This window comes from Scyliorhinus torazame, chromosome 5, assembly GCF_047496885.1.
Source record: "Scyliorhinus torazame isolate Kashiwa2021f chromosome 5, sScyTor2.1, whole genome shotgun sequence".
Taxonomy (NCBI): Eukaryota; Metazoa; Chordata; class Chondrichthyes; order Carcharhiniformes; family Scyliorhinidae; genus Scyliorhinus; species Scyliorhinus torazame.
The window spans coordinates 151,258,751-151,278,745 of NC_092711.1; the positions used below are offsets into that span (position 1 = coordinate 151,258,751).

Genomic DNA, 19,995 nt, shown 5'->3' on the forward strand with positions numbered 1-19,995 from the left:
GTGAATGTGCTGGTGGTACATCAGTTCTCGAGAACTTTTGAAGCTGTTGCCACAGTCAGAGCATTTAAAGGGTCTCTCATTTGTGTGAGTGACTTTGTGTCTCCGCTGGCTGGATAAATGAGTGAATCCTTTCCCACACACGGTGCAGGTAAATGGTTTCTCTCCAGTGTGTACTCGCTGGTGTGTCAGCAGTTGGGAAGAATTACTGAATCCATTCCCACACGTGGAACAGGTAAATGGTCCTTCCCCGGTGTGAATTCGCTGGTGTGCCTGCAGATGGGGTAGTTGAGTGAATCCCTTCCCACACTGAGAGCAGGTGAATGGCCTCTCCCCAGTGTGACAGCGTCGATGAATTTCCAGCTCAGATGGTGACCTGAATCCCTTCCCACAGTCCCTACATTTCCACCGTTTCTCCATGGTGGGGGTGTGCTTGTGAGGCTCCAGTTTGACAAAAGTTGAAAGCTCGTCCACACACAGAACACGTTTACGGTCGCTCTCCGCTGTGAGTGCTGCAATGTTGTTTTCAGGCTGTGAAACTGGTTAAAGTTCTTTCCACAGTCACTGCAGTGGAACACTCTCTTGGGTTTGTGTGTGTCTCTGTGCTTTTCCAGTCACGACGATGTTCAAAGTCTTTTCCCACAGACTAAAAATTCTCTTTCCAGATTCACATCTCGATGATATTCAGGTCCTGATGAATGGAGAGACTCTGTTAAATCTTGATGTGAAGTCTGATTTGAGTTTCCCATCTGTAAATCCTCCCCTTGTAATATCCTGGAAAATGAGTTTACAAAAATCATCACTGTCAGTCGCAGATAGAAATTCAGACGAGACAATTCTCGTTTCTATGGAATATATTTTTCCTCCTTTTCCCTTAAAGTTGCAAATCTCCGCCCAAAGTGGAACCTCTGATTTATTGTACCCTCCCCCTCCCGGAACAATGGGAACAGGGGGCAGGTCTGGATGACTGAGACAGGCATCTGGTCCTCCAGCCAATCAGAGTAAATAGGGGCGGGGCCTATTCTCATTGTTTGATTCTCCCTCCGTATACACAGGATCTGCTCAGACGAGGAGGAGCGTAACAGACATCTACAGACGTTGAAAGATGCCCTCGTACGAACAGGATATGGCACTCGACTCATCGATCGACAGTTCCAACGCGCCACAGCGAAAAACCGGACCGACCTCCTCAGAAGACAAACATGGGACACAACCGACAGAATACCCTTCGTCGTCCAGTATTTCCCTGGAGCGGAGAAACTATGTCATCTTCTTCACAGCCTTCAACACGTCATTGATGACGATGAACATCTTGCCAAGGTCATCCCCACACCCCCACTACTTGCCTTCAAACAACCGCGCAACCTCAAACGAACCATTGTTTGCAGCAAACTACCCAGTCTTCAGAACAGTGACCACGACACCACACAACCCTGTCATGGTAATCTCTGCAAGACGTGCCAGATCATCGACATGGATACCACTATTACACGTGAGAACACCATCCACCAGGTACGCGGTACATACTCGTGCGACTCGGCCAACGTTGTCTACCTCATACGCTGCAGGAAAGGATGTCCCGAAGCGTGGTACATTGGCGAGACCATGCAGACGCTGCGACAACGAATGAACGGACATCGCACAACAATCACCAGGGAGGAATGTTCCCTTCCAGTCGGGGAACACTTCAGCAGTCAAGGGCATTCAGCCTCTGATCTCCGGGTAAGCGTTCTCCAAGGCGGCCTTCAGGACCCGCGACAACGCAGAATCGCCGAGCAGAAACTTATAGCTACGTTCCGCACACATGAGTGCGGCCTCAACCGGGACCTGGGATTCATGTCACATTACATTCATCCCCCACCATCTGGCCTGCAAAATCCTACCAACTGTCCTGGCTTGATACAATTCACACCTCTTTAACCTGGGGTTACCCCATCTCTGGATCTGTAAAGATTTAATCACCTGCTAATGCTCGCATTCCTAGCATTGTTTGGCATCTTTGAATTTGTCTATATATGTGTTTCTGGATCAGACCTCTTCATTCACCTGAGGAAGGAGCAGCGCTCCGAAAGCTAGTGACATCGAAACAAACCTGTTGGACTTTAACCTGGTGTTGTAAGACTTCGTACTGTGCTCACCCCAGTCCAATGCCGGCATCTCCACATCATCACTTAACCGAGATGGCGGCCATTAACCTGGACCAAGTTCCGGGAGGGAGAAATTCCGAAGGAGCGAACCAGGTGAGCTGACAATTTTTAACAGGGCTTAGCCGACCACAAAGTGTTTCCAAACCTTCCCACCATCTCCTTAGTTTTCCTCGTCTTCTACAGGATGAACAGGGCCAACGCGCATCCTCCAAACAGTTCAACAGCTGCACTTGCGTGCTCGTCTCCCAGCCCAAAAGCCGTGATGCGCATATTCAAGGGACAGGGGAAACTGCGCATGTGCAGTGTCCCCCTCCCGCGCTTCATGCTGAGGGCTTGACCAATGGGAAAACTTGAGGGACCGGAAGGACTCGACCTTCAGGCAATCAGAGCCCGGGCTTGTGTGAATAAGGATTGAGCTTAACGCAGACTGAAACTTCCTCCTGTCTCCAACATCTGTGAGTAAAACATTTTATTTTCTCCCCCTTTCCATTTCTTTCTCATTCTGACCTACAATTGGTCACTTGCAGCAACTGAAGGGAAAGGAAGTGAATCCAGGGAGGGTGCAGACTCTGGAAAGCTTGGTCCAGGTCTCTCTCTCTCTTAAAGACATTGACATATTTTGCTCCCTCAGCTCGACACATTTATTTGTTTGGCTAAAAGGATGGCCTTTTTCCTAATGTTCACAATTAAAGGGCTGGTTTGAGATGGCTGACATTTAAGGGGACATTAAATTAATATTGAATGGAGAAATGTCTACTGTTATATGGTACAGATTAGATCTATAATTTATGGTTATGTAAAGTACATTTATTATTATTTCTAGTTGTATATTGTACGCAACTATGTTATATAGTTCCAGTCATAGAGTCATGATGGCACAGAAGCCGTCCATTTGACAACTCAAATCCATGCCGACTCTCAAGCAATTCTGTAATTCTCAACGAGCCTTCCTGTAACACTGCAGTACCCATCCAATTTCCTTCACAAATTATTGATCATCTGTACTCGACTAACCTCATAGGCAACAAGTTCAATATTCTGATCGATCTACCCTGTCCACGTTTTAGTCCAGTAATACAGACATTCATCTGTGTGGCAGCCTGCATGCGTGTCCAGGACAGGAAGCAGTGAGCATGGATCTGTCAATCCGCCTGAATCAGCACCTTCAGGAGAATTGGGAGGGTGAATATTAGATACAGCAGAGTGAGAATGGAGGGAGAGTGTGTGGGACGGAGATTTACAGATTTTGGGGAATAAGAGAGGAAAGAATGTTCCAGAGAAACTAGAATTGTCTGTTCTGAATTTCTATCCTGTACTGACAGTGATGTCTTTTGTAAATTCCTTTTCCAGGATATTCGAAGAGGCGGAATTATAGACGGAAATCTCAAACCAAACATGATATCAAAATCTGATAGTCACTCGATTCCACGGGTCTGGAATATTACCTGTCTTTGAAACTAGAAGGAGAAATGTTTCTCTATTCTGTCTGTTTCAAAAGATTTTTATCATCAGTGTGACTGGAAAAGCACCGAGACACACACACACCCAAGTGAGAGTGTTCCAGAGCACTGACTGTGGAAAGAGTTTTAACCAGTTACAGCCTGAAAAAACATCACACCATTCACAGCGGGAGGAGGCTGTACACATGTTCTGTGTGAGAGTTCAACTGATTGTCTAACCTGGAGAGACACCAGAACATCCAGCACCTTAGAGAAACGGTGGAAATGTGGAGACTGTGGGAAGGGATTCAGGTACCCATCTCATCTGGAAATTCGACACATTCACACTCGGAGTGAGACCTTTCACCTGCTCTGTTGTGGGAAGGGCTTCAGTGGTTCACCCACCTGCAGAAACACCAGAGAGTCCACATCAGGGAGAGACCATTCACCTGCTCTGACTGTGGAATGGATTTAGTACTTCATTCCAAATGATGAAACACCAACAAGTTCACACCGTGGAGACACCGCTGAACTGCTTTGTCGGTGGTGGTATTGAAAATATGGAAAGATGTGTCATTTGAAACATGGAAGTCTGGCAATATCTGGTCTGAGACAAACATGAGAGGATACAGGGAAAGATCCCACGAAGGGTTAACAGCAGCTGCAAAGAGCAGGATTATAAAATGCAGATTCCTTCTCCCAAACAGGCTTAGCAAACAAACAGGATTTTTGTATGAAGCTAAAAGCAATGGCTCACACCTTCATTGAAATTAATCATCTTAGTAAGCATCTGGAAAAGCATGGATGAGGGTTTCAGTTGAGTTAGGTGATAAATGTAAACCTTTCAAGTTATAACCAAGTGGATTTTTAGCATTACGCTAAAAGCAATGATTCACACCTTCATTGAAGTAAAATCAACAGATAGAAAATAATGACTAGGGGGTCAAATATATAGGTGTGAAGCTCTGCTGCAATCAGGTAAATTAAAGAAAACTGGAGACAACATGTCTACGAGAACACAAATTAGACCCAAATCAAAGTCAAAATTATGAGCTGGGGCCACAATTCAATAATAAAACTATAGCAATGACAGGAACCAAAATTCACACTCCTATTGAAATCAAAGCATTTTTGAATATCACAAAGGAACGTTGAACATCACAAAGGAAACAATATAATCAGGGATCTGTAGGCTGAGGCCATGCCCAAAATTAATACTTCGTCGTGTTAGAAAAATTCAGATTAAAGGTACCTTTTCCAATCCAAGAGAAATAAAAGTTACTTTACAATAAAGTCATAACTTAATAACTGTCAGAAAAATGTATAACCCTGAGAGAGAGGCAGAGAGGGGCAGAGAAGGAACGAGAGAAACAGAGAAGGAACAAGAGAAGCAAGCAGAGTCAGCTTACAGTCAGCTTGGTCATGGAAAAGGGACAAAGCAAAGTAGCCCAGCTAAAATAGCTAATACATCTAAGGAAGACCAGAATTTAAAGAGGAGGCAGAGTCAGCTCAGAGACAGCCAGCAGAGCCAGCTCTCATAGCTCAGTACATGGGAATGATAGGACATAGCAACCGAGCAGAACAGTGAATACATCTAAAGAAGACCAGACTTTTAAAAAAGATCGATTGTCAAGTTGGGCCTGAAGGTCCCTTCAACCAACCAGAAGGATCCAGAAGCAAGATCTTTTTACCCTTCTGTAAAGACAGTGATTGCAGCTTTTAAAAGAAAAAATATAATAATAAAATAACTTAAAAGTTTTAACCTGAAACAGTGGTTATTCCTAAGTTTACTTTACTTACTTAGCAATGCGGGACCCAGGATCGATGCTACTAAGTGATAAGTAGATGAAATCTTCTGTGAAGGGATGGGTTATACCGGGGGATAACTTGAAAACATAGTTTCACCTGAATAGCACCCACCGAAGCCTGCATAGGAGTCAGGGAGTGAGAATCTCTGTTCACCATTTAGAATGTTGGCCCTTTTTGGTATAGAAGGACTTCTAAGAATAGTGGTGAGTTTTCAACAACAGTGGGAAGGGATTTACTGAGTTACCCAACCTGCTGAGCCACGTCACAAACACTTAGGAGAGACCCTATAAATGCTCTGACTGTGGGAGTGGCTTCAAATGGTTTTAGGTACTGATGGCCCACCAGCGCATTCACACTGGGGAGAGACTGTTCAGCTGCTCTCACTGCACAAAGAAGTTTAGAACGTCATTCGCCCTGCAGAAACACCAGCGAGTTCACACTGGGGAGAGCCGCTCTCCTGCACTGTGTTGGGAAGGGATTCAGTCAGTCAGGCCACCTGGGGAGACACCAGCGAGTTCACACCGGGGAGAGGCCATTTACCTGCTCTGACTGTGGGAAGCGATTCAGTGATTCATCCCAAATGATGAAACACCAACGGGTTCACACCGAGGAGAGACCATTAAACTGCTCGCACTGCAAAAAGAGGTTTAGAACAGTGATCTTCAAAGTCGGGGGTGCGACTCGCTAGGGGGTCGTGGGTGTGTGTTGGGAAGGTCGCGGAGCCGTCCGTCACGGCACTCCCGATTGCGCAAATTTGCGCGCAACAGCCGCATCAGCCAGCTTTTAACTATGCCAGCTGCGAGCGGCCTTTTTACCCTATAAAAAAGTGCGCCGCACTGTGCGATGATCAGGCACGCATGCGCAGTGCAGCAGCATTTCTTTTATATGGTAAAAGGGCCGCTCACAGCTGTCATAGTTAAAAGCCGGCTGCTGCTCGCTCTGTCTGGTTCGGAAGTGCTTGGTTCTTCTGAATGAAGCTAAGGCCGAGTTTCCCCCCCGGTGACTAGCACCATCGGACCCACCAGCAGAGATCCAGCGCCATGGCCTCCACCTCGGAACTCGCCTGGATCTACAGCACCCTCATCCTGCACAACGACGAGGTCACCGTCACCGAAGACAAACTCAATGTCCTGATTAAAACAGCTGGTGTGACCATTGAGCCTTTCTGGCCTAGTCTGTTTGCCAAGGCATTGGCTAATATTGACGTCAATAGTTTGATCTGCAACGTTGGTGCTGGTAGCAGTGCCCCAGCTGCTGCAGCAGTTGTTTCCACCGCTGCCCATGTTGCTGCTGAAGAGGAAAAGGACGAGAAGAAACAGGAAGAATCTGAAGAGTCTGACGATGACATGGGCTTTGGTCTCTTTGATTAAACATGCCGTGCAACAACATTGTTACAATTTACAAAAAATAAATAAAAATTGAATATAAAAGCCGGCTGCTGCGGCTGAGGATCGAAAATTTGCACAATCGGAGACGCAGAAGATTTAAAAAAAAATTCTATATAATCTTCCTGCCTGAGGGAGGCAGAGAGCAGGTCACAGCCCCCGAACGTCGCCGTCATGTGCTTTGGGCGAGATTGTGATTCCTCCATTTTGTCAGCAGCAAACAATGTAAGAGAAAATGGTGGGTCGCGAAGGTCGGCTGACGTGGGTCGCGAAGGTCGGCCGGCGTGGGTCCCGAAGGTTGGCCAGTTAGTAAAAATGGGTCCCCGGAAAAAAAGTTTGAAAAACACTGGGCGGAAATCTCCGGAAACGGCGCGATGTCCGCCGACTGGCGCCCAAAACGGCGCAAATCAGACGGGCATCGCGCCGCCGCAAAGGTGCGGAATGCTCCGCATCTTTGGGGGCCGAGCCCCAACATTGAGGGGCTAGGCCGGCGCCGGAGGAATTTCCGCCCCGCCAGCTGGCGGAAAAGGCCTTTGGTGCCCCACCAGCTGGCGCGGAAATGACATCTCCGGGCGGCGCATGCGCGGGAGCGTTAGCGGCCGCTGACAGCATTCCCGCGCATGCGCAGTGGAGGGAGTCTCTTCCGCCTCCGCCATGGTGGAGACCGTGGAGGAGGCGGAAGGGAAAGAGTGCCCCCATGGCACAGGCCCGCCCGCGGATCGGTGGGCCCCGATCGCGGGCCAGGCCACCGTGGGGGCAACCCTCGGTGCCAGATCGCCCCGCGCCCCCCCAGGACCCCGGAGCCCACCCGCGCCGCCTTGTCCCGCCGGTAAGGTAGGTGATTTAATTTACGCCGGCGGGACAGGCATTTTAGCGGCGGGACTTTGGCCCATCCGGGCCGGAGAATCGAGCGGGGGGGGCCTGCCAACCGGCGCGGCGCGATTCCCGCCCCCGCCGAATCTCCGCTGCCTAAAATGGATTAAAAAATCCATTTTACATTTTGCAGCTCACCCAAAGATGGAAATTTCTTTCTTTTTAAAAAAAAAATGTTTTATTCTCCTTTTTCACGTTTTCTCCCACATTTACACCCATCAACAATAAACAATAATCAACAAGATATGTCAATCCCCATAATAACAACGATCCCATCCGCCCATCAACCCCCAAACCTCAACCCACATGTTTACATAAACAAATGACAAAAAGGAATCAGGGATTACCCGTAGTCACCCTTAATCTACACGGCTCTCCACCCCACGCCCCCCCCCCCACCCAACGCCATCCAGCCTCTAAGAGAGTACCGTGCATGATACCCCACAGTTGTACCCCGCCCCCCCCAACGTCTCCAGCTCTTCCCATCCACTGGCTCTTGTAAAACTCCTCCTCCCAACCTCGGTTCCCTCCCCCAACCTCGGATCCCTACCCCCAACTCTCCACCGCGGCGAGACCACTCGGACCCTGTTCTGTCAGGCTCCGATGGCCGCAGCCCCTCCCCCCACCTCACTCCCGTTCACTGGCCGGCTTAAACCGGCCAGCGTGGAGGCCCCCACCCGGGTCCCTTTCCCCCTTGCCCGGCCCTAGGAAAGCCCAAAGATCCCCTTTTAGCACACAAACCCCGCATATCCACCTACACCCCAAAGAGCCCTCCTTTCGAATGAAAGTCCCGTCCCTTCCCTTGTCCAAATCTATGCAACATTGGCTCCTTTAGCCTCTACCCCCGCGCGCAGTGATACAAAAAAACAAAAAAAAAGAAAATACAGTCCTGAGGTTACATCGGCACATGACCATTCCTCAATTTGTCAGTTCTGCCACAGTCCTTCTGCCCTCGCAAACTCCTCCGCTGCTTCCACCGTTCCAAAATAAAAGTCCCTGAGCTTGTAAGTCACCCTCAGCTTCGCTGGATATACAATGCCGCACCGCACCTTGCCAATGTACAGTGCCGTCTTCACCCGGTTGAAGGCAGCCCACCTCCTCGGCAGCTCCACCGTAAAGTCCTGGTATACACGTATACGAGCTCCAGCCCGCTGCACCACCCGCTTCTGCTTGGCCCAGCTCAGGACCTTCTCCTTCACACTGTACCTACGGAAGCACAGAGTCACTGCCCTTGGCGGCTCACTCGCCTTTGGTACAGGCCTCCACGACTGATGAGCCCGATCCAGTTCATATTGGGAGGGGTCCTCCCCCTCCCCCAGTAGTTTTGCCAGCATCGCGGCAAAATACTCAGTCGGCTTCGGTCCTTCAACTCCTTCGGGCAGCCCCACGACCCTCAAATTCTGTCGCCTGGATCTGTTTTCCAGATCTTCCATTTTTCCTCGCAGATTCTTGTTCGTGTCCATCACCTTCCGCATCTCCTTCCCCATCGAGGCAAGTTGATCACCGTGCTGCAATACCGTCTCCTCCACTTCCTTCAGCGCCTCCCCTTGCTCTCGCACCTCCGCCACTGCGCTCGCCACCGCCGTCTTCACCGGGGAAACCGCCTCCTCCACCAGCACACTCAAAACCTCCTGCATCTCCTTCCTCACCATCTCCATACATTTCTCAATCTGCGCCGCTTTTGGAATTCCGCAGCCATCACCTTAGTTAGTTCTTCAGCCGTAAGCACTGCGGCCTCCCCTGGTGCTCCAGCCTCCATCTTCTTTGTTGACCCCGCGGTGACCTTTCCCCTCTCAAAGATGGAAATTTCAGCACACATTTCTCCATCTTGTATTTTTTAATTTTTGTTTGCACTTTAAATATCCTTGACCTCTGGATGTTTCATTACAGAACTCAGCTCAAAGACATCAAAACTTGTATCCGGCCTTGCCTGTGTGCCCCATTCGTCAATTCAACTTTGCAGCAGCTCAGTCCCAGCTTTGGAAACACCTTCCTCTTTCTGTGTGAGGCCCCGGCCCCATTGACTGTGACAGGGTTCATACTGTCTCCCTGAGATTGTTGATGTAAAGTTACGTCAGACCCACACTGCCCGATTTCCAATCTAATTTATTTAAAGGTCCCAGAAGCCCGACTCCAAACCTTAAATGTTGTTCTGATCCTGTCAGTAACATTATTTTGGAACTCACTAGTATCACCACATAGGCAGTCATCAACATGCATCTTAAAGATGCCCGAGAGTTTCCTGCCTTCGTACCAATAAAGCACGGCAGCTTCTGCCTTCAGGTAGGGACAACCCGACTTGCACAAAACTGATCGAACTGAGAAGTGCCATACACCCTGAAACATCGTTCAAAACATGGACAAACTTATTGAACTTCCAAAGTCTTCCATCTACATCTGGCACCTTAGGAGGTTGTAGAAACACCGCCCTCTGGAGGTGATCCCCCAGCGCAAATGCAGCTTTTATGTTTCTTGACTGAACGTTCCGAGAAAATGTCACGAAAAGGACCAAAGAAATTTCAAAATTACCTTTCCTGCTGTGGGTGAGTCCACTCTGACCTCTTTATCTCCCAAAGCTTCTTCAAATCCCCGCGCCACTAACCTCACCTTGGGCCTTATAAGTTCCATCTGGTTGGACCTTTTCTGTGCAGATCCATCGATGTGATGATGCTGGCTGACCCCTATCTGGGACCTCTGAACACACGCCAAACTCTGTCCAACTGCCTAACTCTTTCTGTTTCACCTCCCGTACGGCTTTATCCCCTCATTTGTCAGCAGCTACAAAACCCTCTCAGTCACGGGGACTTCAGCATCGCCCCCAAACATATCCTTGGTGTAAAACCGATAATTCCCTGCCTGAAATGTTCCAGTTATTGAAATTACATTGAATGGATGTCAAAGAAACAGACCAGAAACAGATCCCTGAGGTTCTGAGGAGTCCCCAGTGGTCAGTCAGACTGAACTAAACACGGGTGGTATAAAACAAACAATACTCACCCCGGTATCTGCTGTCCACGGGGACTTTCCTTTCATCAGAGCCGTCAGTGGATCCTGTTCCTGACACCAGACTGTTGTGGGACAAATGTCACTCGGAGTCTAGAGTTGGTTAAAGTTTAGGAATCTTTATTACAAACATGCAGGGAATGCTTCAGCGAATCGAATCATCTCAAGGAGTAGTTACAATAACACACGTTTATACACAGTACAGTTGCAGCTGTTTTGTCTGCAGGTTAGTGGGAAAGTACAGGACGTAAAAGAAACAACTCAAAAACGGCTACAGTGACTTCACCTCTCACAAAACACATCTTGGAAAACAATAGCCAGACGAGTAATCCAGAGACCCAGGGTAATGTAATAGGGATCCAGGTTCGGCAGATGGTGAAATTTAAATTAATACAAAATCTGGAATTAAAAGTCATCGATGACCATGAAAGCATTGTCGATAGTTGTAAAAACCCATCTGGTTTATTTTAGATCCACCTGTGGTGGGGGAATGACAGTATTTACTATCCAGGATAAAATAAATGTACTTCAGCCTTTGTGGATCATTCCAGTGGAAATGTGTTCTCCCCCAGGCTCAAAGATCATAATCCACTGGAAGCAAAGCCATTAGACCGGCCAATCTAGCAGAAAGAAACCCTCCGACCCTCCCACTTCACCAAGTGTCAGAATGAACAAAGTTTGATTTGATTAAATTTATTCACGTGCACCGAGGTAAAGTGAAACGTATTGTTCTGTGTACAATACAGGCAGATCATTTTATACATGAAAAAACATAGGCCATATGATAAATACATAATATAAATACGTAGACATCGGGTGAAGCATACGGAGTGTCGTGCTACTCAGTAGAGAAGGTGTGTGGAGAGATCAGTTCAGTCCATAAGAGGGTCATTCCAGAATCTGGTAACAGCGGGGAAGAAGCTGTTTTGAATCTGTTATTGCAAGTTCTCAGACTTTTGTATCTCCTGCCCAATGGAAGAGATTGGAAAAGAGAATAACCTCGGTGGGAGGGTCTTTGATTTTGCTGCCCGCTTTCCCAAAGCAGCGGGAGGGGTAGACAGAGTCAATGAACGGGAGGCGGGTTCATGTGAGGGACTGGACTGTGTTCACAACTCTCTGTAGTTTCTTACAGTCTTGGGCTGGGCAGTTGCCATATCAAGTGTCATGGGAGTGTCCCTTTAAGAAATGTTTTTGTCTTATCACATGGCTTCTGTGATGTCATTGTGTGGGTGGAGCTGGGCTGTGGCTCTGGGAGTTGGTTTTACTTTCGCTTTGGTTTAGGGCTGTTTTGTGTCTCTGAGCTTTCTGCTTTCGTTCTCACATTTTTGGCTGCTGTACTCAGAAAGAGGAGTATTTTGGCCTCTCTCTCTATCTTTATTTTAAAAGCTGTTTCCAGGCGGCTTGATAACTTGAAAAGAAATAATTGCTTTCTGGAAGGAATTCAAACCTGCTGTTTTGGAAAGGAAACAAGAGCATCCATACCAGGTCTTGAGTGCTGTGTGCTGGGCCACACCTTTGAAAAGGAGGTACTGGTTTATGGATCTTGTTATTAAATTGGAACAGTTAAAGGGGGGAATTTATTAAGGGTTATACATAGATTACTGTAGCTGTGTGGGGTATTTATGTTTGTAATTGAGAAAAATGCTTACTGTGTGTGTTTATAAAAATATTAACTAAATTCGGAGAATAAATCTTGTTTTGATTAAAAGTGGTTAAGGCCTCTGTTGAATAACACCCGAAAGGCAGCCCTTGTACTCATCGGAACCAAAATCAATAAACAATTGTAGGTCAGGTGAACTCCATGATATACTTTGGAGTTTTCTGAACACTGGCCCATAACACCTTGGGTGGGGTGCTCTTTCCAAGAGCCGGTGCAGACTCGATGGGCCAAATGGCCTCCTTCTGCACTGTAAATTCTATGAAACTATGAAACACAAGCTATGATGCAGCCAGATAAGATGTTTTTTATGGTGCTCCTGTAAAAGTTGGTGCACCTGTAATAATTGGTAAAAGTCAATGATAATCTTCATAATTGTCACAAGTAGGCTTACGTTAACGCTGCAATGAAGTTACTGTGAAAATCTCTTAGTCGTCACACTCTGGCGCCTGTTCGGGTTCACTGAGGGAGAATTCAGAATGTCCAATTCACCTGACAAGCATGTTTTTCGGGACTTGTGGGAGGAAACCGGAGCACCCGGAGGAAACCCACGCAGACACGGGGAGAACATGCATACTCTGCACAGACAATGACCCAAGCGGGAATCAAACCTGGGACGCTGGCGCTGTGAAGCAACAATGCTAACCATGTGTTGCCGTGCCGCCCATGTGGCAATCGGTGTGGACATGCTGAATTTCCTTAGTTTCCTAAGTATATGTTTCTTGGTCGTAGCGTCGATGTGGGTGGACCAGGACAGAATGCTGGTGATGTGCACACCTCAGAATTTGAAGCTGCTAACCATCTCCACCTCAGCCCCATTAATGCAGACAGGGGTGTGTACGATACTTTGCTTCCTGAAGTCAATGACCAGCTCCTTAGTTTTGCTGACATTGAGGGAGAGATTGTTATTACACCATGCCACTAGGTTCTCTATCTCTCTCCTGGACTCTGACTTATCGTTGTTTGATATCCGACCCATTACGTCGTGTCATCAGCAAACTTGTAGATGGAGCGGGAACAGATTTTGCCACACAGTCGTGTGTATAACGAGCGTAGTAGGGGGCTAAGTACGCAGCCTTGTGGGCCCCGGTATTGAGGACTATCATGGACATGTTCGTGATCCGAACCACTAGTCGTGTCATCAGCAAACATGTGGATGGATTTGGAGCTAAATTTTGCCATGCAGTCGTATTTGTGTATAGGCAGTGCAGCCTTGCGGGGCTCCTGAATTGAGAACTATCATGGAGGAGGTGTTGTTGTTTATCTTTACTGATTGTGGTCTGTGGGTCAGAAAGTCGAGGATCCAGTGCAGAGGGAGGAGCCTAGTCCGAAGTTTTGGAGTTTTGATATGAGCTTGGCTGGGATTATGGCGTTGAAGGCGGAGCTGTAGTCAATGAGTAGGAGTCTGACGTAGGAGTCCTTGTTGTCGAGATGCTTCGGGGGCGAGTATAGGGCCAGGGAGATGGCATCTGCCGGTTGTGGCGGTATGCGAATTGCAGTGGATCAAGGAATGCTGCGAGTATGGAGTTGATGTGTCCAACATCTCGAAGCAATTCATAATGATTGATGTCAAGGCCACCTGATGGTAGCCATTAAGGCACGTTGCCTGGTTCTTCTTTGGCACCGGTATGATGGTGGTCTTCTTGAAGCCGATGGGAACCTTGGAACGGAGGAGGGAGAGATTGAGGATGTTCGCAAACACACCTGCCAGTGGGTCAGTGCAGGATCTGGGTGCATGACCTGGCACAACCAATGAGAGTCCCTGTCGTTAGTCTGCGACTCAAGATTAGTTTGGTATTGTCACTTGGGAGTCCCTGTTGGCTTTGCGGAGGTCATATATAGATTTCTTGTATAGGTCAGGGTTGCCTGCCTTGAACACCTTCAGTCGGGAGTGAACCTCCCAATGAAACCATGGATTCTGGTTGGGTAACGTACAGACTACCTTCTTTTGCACGCAATCTTCTACACATTTACTGATGAAGTCTGTGACGGTGCTGGCATACTCGTCTAGGTTGGCTGCTGAGTTAACATAGAACATACAGTGCAGAAGGAGGCCATTCGACCCATCGGGTCTACACCAACCCACTTAAGCCCTCACTTCCACCCTATCCCTGTAACCCAATAACCCCTCCTAACCTTTTTTGGTCACCTAGGGCAATTTACCATGGCCAATCCACCTAACCTGCAAGTCTTTGGGAGGAAACCGGAGCACCCGGAGGAAACCCACGCAGAAACAGGGAGAACGTGCAGACTCCGCACAGACAGTGACCCAGCAAGGAATCGAACCTGGGACCCTGGTGCTGTGAAGCCACAGTGCTATCCACTTGTGCTACCATGCTGCCCTTGTTCTTGAATATGGACCAGTCCACTGACACTAAGCAGTCGCGTAGGAGCTCTTCCGTTGCATCAACCTTCTTAAACGGATTCTCCTGCTTAAGTTTCTGCTTGTATGCTGGGAGAAGGAGCACCATATCGTGGTCCGATTTTACGAAATGCGGTCAGGGGATGGATCATCAGGCACCCTTGATGTTTGTGTGGCAGTGATCAAGGATGTTGGGGCCCCTGTCGGGACAGGAGATGTGTTGGTGGAATTTTGGCAGTACACTTGAGGTTGGCCTGGTTAAAGTCCCCGGCCACGATGAACAAGGCCGCCAGGTATTCTGCTTCATTGTTATTTATAGCGGTTACAATTCATCAAGGGCCTTCTTCACTTCCGCCTGGGGTGGGATGTAGACCGCCGTGATGATGGCAGAAGTGAACTCCGTGGAAGGCAGTATGGACTGTACTTCACAGTCGGGTATTCCAGGTCCGGGGAGCAGTAGTTCACCAGGGTCGCCACATCCGAGCATCAGGAGGAGTTGACGAGGAGGCAAACACCTTCACCCACTCCAGGTTCAGTCCTGGATGTGATTAACAGCAGGAATAATAGCAGAATCTAACCCGTCATCACTTGTGAATCCTTTGGTGTCTCCGCATGTTGGACGACTGACTGAATCCCTCCCCACAGTGAGAGGTGAATGGCTTCTTTCCAGTGTGAACTTGCTGGTGTCTCCGCAATGTGGATGATGTTTGAAATCTCTTTGTGCAGTGAGAGCAGCTGAGCGGTCTCTCCTCAGTGTGAATGCGCTGGTGTTCCCTCAGTACCCGAGAGCTTTTAAATCCACTCCCACAGTCGGAGCATTTAAAGGGTCTCTCATTGCTGTGAGTGACATTGTGGTTCAGCAAGTGATGACCGAGTGAAGCTTTTTCCAGTCGGAGAAGTGAACGGTCTCTCCTCAGAGTGAACGCGCTGGTGGGACATCAGTAGCTGTGAGCTTTTGAAACCCCTCCTGCATTCAGAGCATTTAAAGGGCCTGCTCTTGGTGTGAGTGACATTGTGTTTCAGCAGGCTGGATAATTGAGTGAATCCCATATCACACACATTGCAGATGAACGGCTTCTCCCCGGTGTGAACTCGCTGGTGGTTCTGCAGGTGGGGTAAGCGAGTGAATCCCTTATCACACACAGTGCAGGTGAATGGCCTCTCCCCAGTGTGAGCGCTCTGGTGTCTCTGCAGGTGGGATAACCGAGTGAATCCCTTATCACACACAGTGCAGATGAACGGCCTCTCCCCGGTGTGAACTCTCTGGTGTCTCTGCAGGTTGGGTAACTGAGTGAATTCCTTCCCACACACAGTGCAGGTGAACGGACTCTCCCCAGTGTGAACTCGATGGTGTCTCTGCAGGTGGAATAACCGAGTGAATTCCTTCCCACAGTCAGAGCAGGTGAAAGGCCTCTCTCCAGTGTGATCTCGTTCGTGTCTCCGCAGGCTACCAATGTCAGTGAATCCCTTTTCACACTGAGAGCAGGTGAAAGGCCTCTCTCCAGTGTGAACTCTTTCGTGTCTCCGCAGGTTGCCTATGTCAGTGAATCCCTTTTCACACTGAGAGCAGGTGAAAGGCCTTTCTCCAGTGTGATTGCGTTGATGCCTTTCCAGCTGGCACGGGGCTGTGAATCCCGTCTCACACACAGAGCAGGTGAACGGCCTCGCTCCAGTGTGACTGCGTTGATGCCTTTCCAGTCCATACGGACCTTTGAACCCCTTTCCACAATCCTCACATTTCCATGGTTTCTCCATGGTCCGGATGATCTTGCGTCTCACCACGTTGGACGATCAGTTGAAGCCTGGTCCACACACAGAACACCTATATAGTCTCTCCCTGCTGTGAATGGCGTAGTATTTTTTCAGGCTGTGTCAGTGGTTAAAGCTCTTTCCACAGTCAGTGCTCTGTAACAGTCTCACACGGGTGTGTGTGTCTGTCTCAGTGCTTTTCCAGACGCACTGATGTTTAAAATCTCTTGAAGCAGACAGAATAGACAAACATTTCTCCTTCTAGACTCAAAGGCCGATGATCTTCAGTTCCCAAGAATTGAGTGACTCAGTCAGTTCTTGACGTGATATTTAGTTTGAGGTATCGGCCTCAAACTCCTCTCGTTCGAACTTCCTGCAAACAGATTTTACAATGGTAATCATTGTGAGTACAGGATAGAAACTTAGAACAGACAATTCTAGTTTATATCAAACATTCTTTCCTCTCTCTTTCGCTGAAATGCTCTAAATCTCAATCCCACACACTCTCCCTCCATTCTCACTCTGCTGTATCTGATATTCACCCTCCCAATTCTCCTGAAGGTGCTGATTCAGGCTGATTGACAGATCCAAGCTCTCTGCTTCCTGTCCTGGACACAGAGACCTGAAAATCTTCATGCAGGCTGCCAGACAGATATATATCTATATCACTGGATGAAAAATGTGTGTAATATACAGACTGTATTCACTTACTTTCCCTCCCAATTTTCCTGAAGGTGCTGATCAACAAATCTAAACTCACTAAAACCTGTACAAGAGTAGAGAATCTCCATATAAGTACATTTACTGATTAGAGATAGGGAAATTCTGAGGAAGAATTTTATTTAGTCATGGAGTGGTCATGACAGGGAACTCACTGCCCACAAGGGTTGTGGAAGTCCAGATGATCAATAATTTAAAATAAAATAGGATAGTCACTTGAAGAAAATAAACTTGCAGGGGAACAGGGATGTCGATTGGGAATGGGACTAACTGGATTGCTGTACAGAGAGTCAGCATTGACTCGAGTTCATAAATGGATTCCGTCAGTGCTGCAATGATTGTATGACTGGAAATATGTAACGTAGGTACAGTACTATATTACAAAACTAGAAATAATAATACATGTATTTTGTTACAGAACCATCAATAATATATCTAATACATTCCATGTAACACTAGATATATCTCTGTCCGATATTTAAAAAATTCAAATTCATTTACGGGATGTGAGAGTCGCTGGTTCAGCCAGCATTTATTGCCCATCCATTCAGAAGGTGGTGATGAGTTGCCTTCTTGAATCGTTGCAGTCCTTGAGTTGTAGGTACATCCCCTGTGCTGACAGGGAAGGAGTTCCAGGATGTTGCCCCAGCAACAATGAAGGAAGGGTGATATATTTCCAAGTCCATCTGGTGAGTGAACCTCCAGGTAGTGGGGTTCCCAGGTATCTGCTGCTCTTGTCCTTCTAGATAGTAGTAGTCGTGGGTTTGGAAGGTGCTGACGGAGGAACCTTGGTGAGTTACTGCAGTGCACATTGTAGATGGTATACACGGCTGCTACTGGTTATCGGTGGTGGAGTGTTTGAATATTCATGAAATGGGGAGCAGTCAAGCAGGCTGTTTTGTTCTGGATGGTGTAGAGCAGCATCTTGAGTGTTGTTGGAGCTGCACTCAACCAGGCAAGTAGCGATCATTCTATTATATGCCTGACTTGTGCCTTGTGGACAGGCTTTGGGGGTCAGGAGGTGCGTTACTCGCTGTAGTCTTTGGCCTGCCCTGGTGGCCACCATATTAATATGGCTAGTCCAGTTCAGTTTCTGATCAATGATAACCCTCAGGATGTTGGTTGTGGAGGATTCAGCAATGCTAATGCCACTGAATGTCAAGGGGCGGTGGTTAGATACTCCTTTGTCGGAGATGGTCATTGCCTGGCACTTGTAGCACAAATGTAACTTGCCACTTATCAGTCAACATCTGGATGCTGTGCAGGGCATGCTGCACTTGGACATGGACTGCTTCATTATCTGAGGAGTCACGAATGGTGCTGAACATTGTGCAGTCATCCACAAACATCCCCACTTCTCACCTTATGATGAAAGGGAGGTCATTGATGAGGTAGCTAAAGATGGTTGGGCCTAGGAGTGTGCCCTGAGGAACTCCTGGAGCTGAGATGATTGACCTCCAACCACCACAACCATCTTCCTTTGTGCCAGGTATGACTCCAACCAGCGGAGAGTTTTCTCCGATTCCCATTGACTCCAGTTTAGCTGGGGCTCCTTGATGCCACAGTCGGTCAAATGCTGCCTTGATACCAAGGGCAGTCACTCTCACCTCACCTCTGGCATTCAGCTCTTTTGTTCATGTTTGAACCAAGGCTGTAATGAGGTCAGGAGCTGAGTGACCCTGGTTGGACCCAAACTGAGCGTCTGTGAGCAGGTTTTGCTGAGTAAGTACCACTTGATAGCGCTATTAATAACTCCTTCCATCACTTTGCTGATGGTGGAGAGTATTCCGACAGGGAAGTAATTGGTTGGGTTTGATTTGTCCTGTTTACTGTTCCCTTTATTGTCAGCCATCTCCTGGGGAAACCAGCCCTTTAAATGTGAACATTAGGAAAGAGACCATCATTTTAGCCAGACAAATAAATGTGTCAAGCTGAGGGAGCAAAGGATGTCAATGTCTTTAAGAGAGAGAGACCTGGGCCAAGCTCTCCAGAGTCTGCACCGTCCCTGGATTCACTTCCTTTCCCTTCAGTTGCTGCAAGTGACCAATTGAAGGTCAGAATGAGACAATAAATGGAATGAGGGAGAAAAGAAAGTGTTTTACTCAGATGTTGAAGACAGGAGGAAGGTTCAGTCTGTCTGAAGTTCAAGCTCATTCAGGGTTGGAGGAACTTGCTCGGGAGAAACCTCCATGTCCAGCTTCCGCATTGAGACAATGGGGGAGCTCTGATTGGTAGAGGAGCAGAATCTTTCCGGCCCTCCAATCTTCCTACTGGGCAACACGTTCGCAGTCAGGTCAGCGGAAGTGAGCGCCCCCTTCCCTCAGTCATGCGCAGTCTTGGGTCAGGGGAGGGGTAGAGAACCGACGGCCGGAACTGTCAGCCGGTTGCCTGGAAACCTTGTCTCGAGGATATGTGGGGGAGGGGAACAATGGGTAGGGGCGGGACTCCCGCGTCTGCGCGCTGGGCAGTGACGTCACCGCGGAGCGGATTTATTCCTATTGGCTGATTTAGAGGACGAGTTTCTTTGTGATGTCACAATGTGGAGGTTGTACAATAAGTTTCAGACTAAAACTTCCTCCTCTGGGCAACATCTGGGAGCAAATCAATGTCTCCCCCTTTCATAAGGTCATAAAATATAGGAGCAGAATGAGGCCATTTGGCCCATCGAGTATAATCCTTCAACCATGAAAAATCTGTCTAACTCCTCCCTAAATTTACTCACTGTCCCAGCTCCACCGCACTCTGGGGTAGTGAATTCCACAGATTCACAGCGCTTTGGGAGAAGGAGCTTCTCCTCAACTCTTTAGAATTTGTTACCTCTTTTTAAAAATAATCTTTATTGTCACAAGTAGGC

At 48.0% G+C, this 19,995-nt stretch overlaps 3 protein-coding genes and 1 long non-coding RNA gene across 4 annotated transcripts in view; 2 read left to right on the forward strand and 2 right to left on the reverse strand.

Moving 5' to 3' along the window:
- Positions 1–19,995, reverse strand: part of LOC140422059 (uncharacterized) — a 222,637-nt gene that overhangs the window by 144,375 nt on the left and 58,267 nt on the right. The window lies entirely within an intron of this gene.
- LOC140422107 (uncharacterized) lies at positions 2,004–5,345 on the forward strand. Its single transcript, XR_011947255.1, has 2 exons — positions 2,004–2,599; positions 3,495–5,345. It is a non-coding gene; the product is annotated as an uncharacterized lncRNA (long non-coding RNA).
- Positions 6,429–6,762, forward strand: LOC140422097 (large ribosomal subunit protein P1-like). Its single transcript, XM_072507113.1, has one exon. The coding sequence runs from the start codon at positions 6,433–6,435 to the stop codon at positions 6,760–6,762; it is 330 nt and encodes a 109-aa protein (XP_072363214.1). The 5' UTR covers positions 6,429–6,432.
- On the reverse strand, positions 10,753–19,085 carry LOC140422081 (uncharacterized). Its single transcript, XM_072507083.1, has 2 exons — positions 17,643–19,085; positions 10,753–16,794 (listed from the first exon to the last, which is right to left on the reverse strand). Exon 2 carries the CDS (start codon positions 16,425–16,427, stop codon positions 15,504–15,506), a length of 924 nt encoding a protein of 307 aa, XP_072363184.1. The 5' UTR covers positions 16,428–16,794; positions 17,643–19,085; the 3' UTR covers positions 10,753–15,503.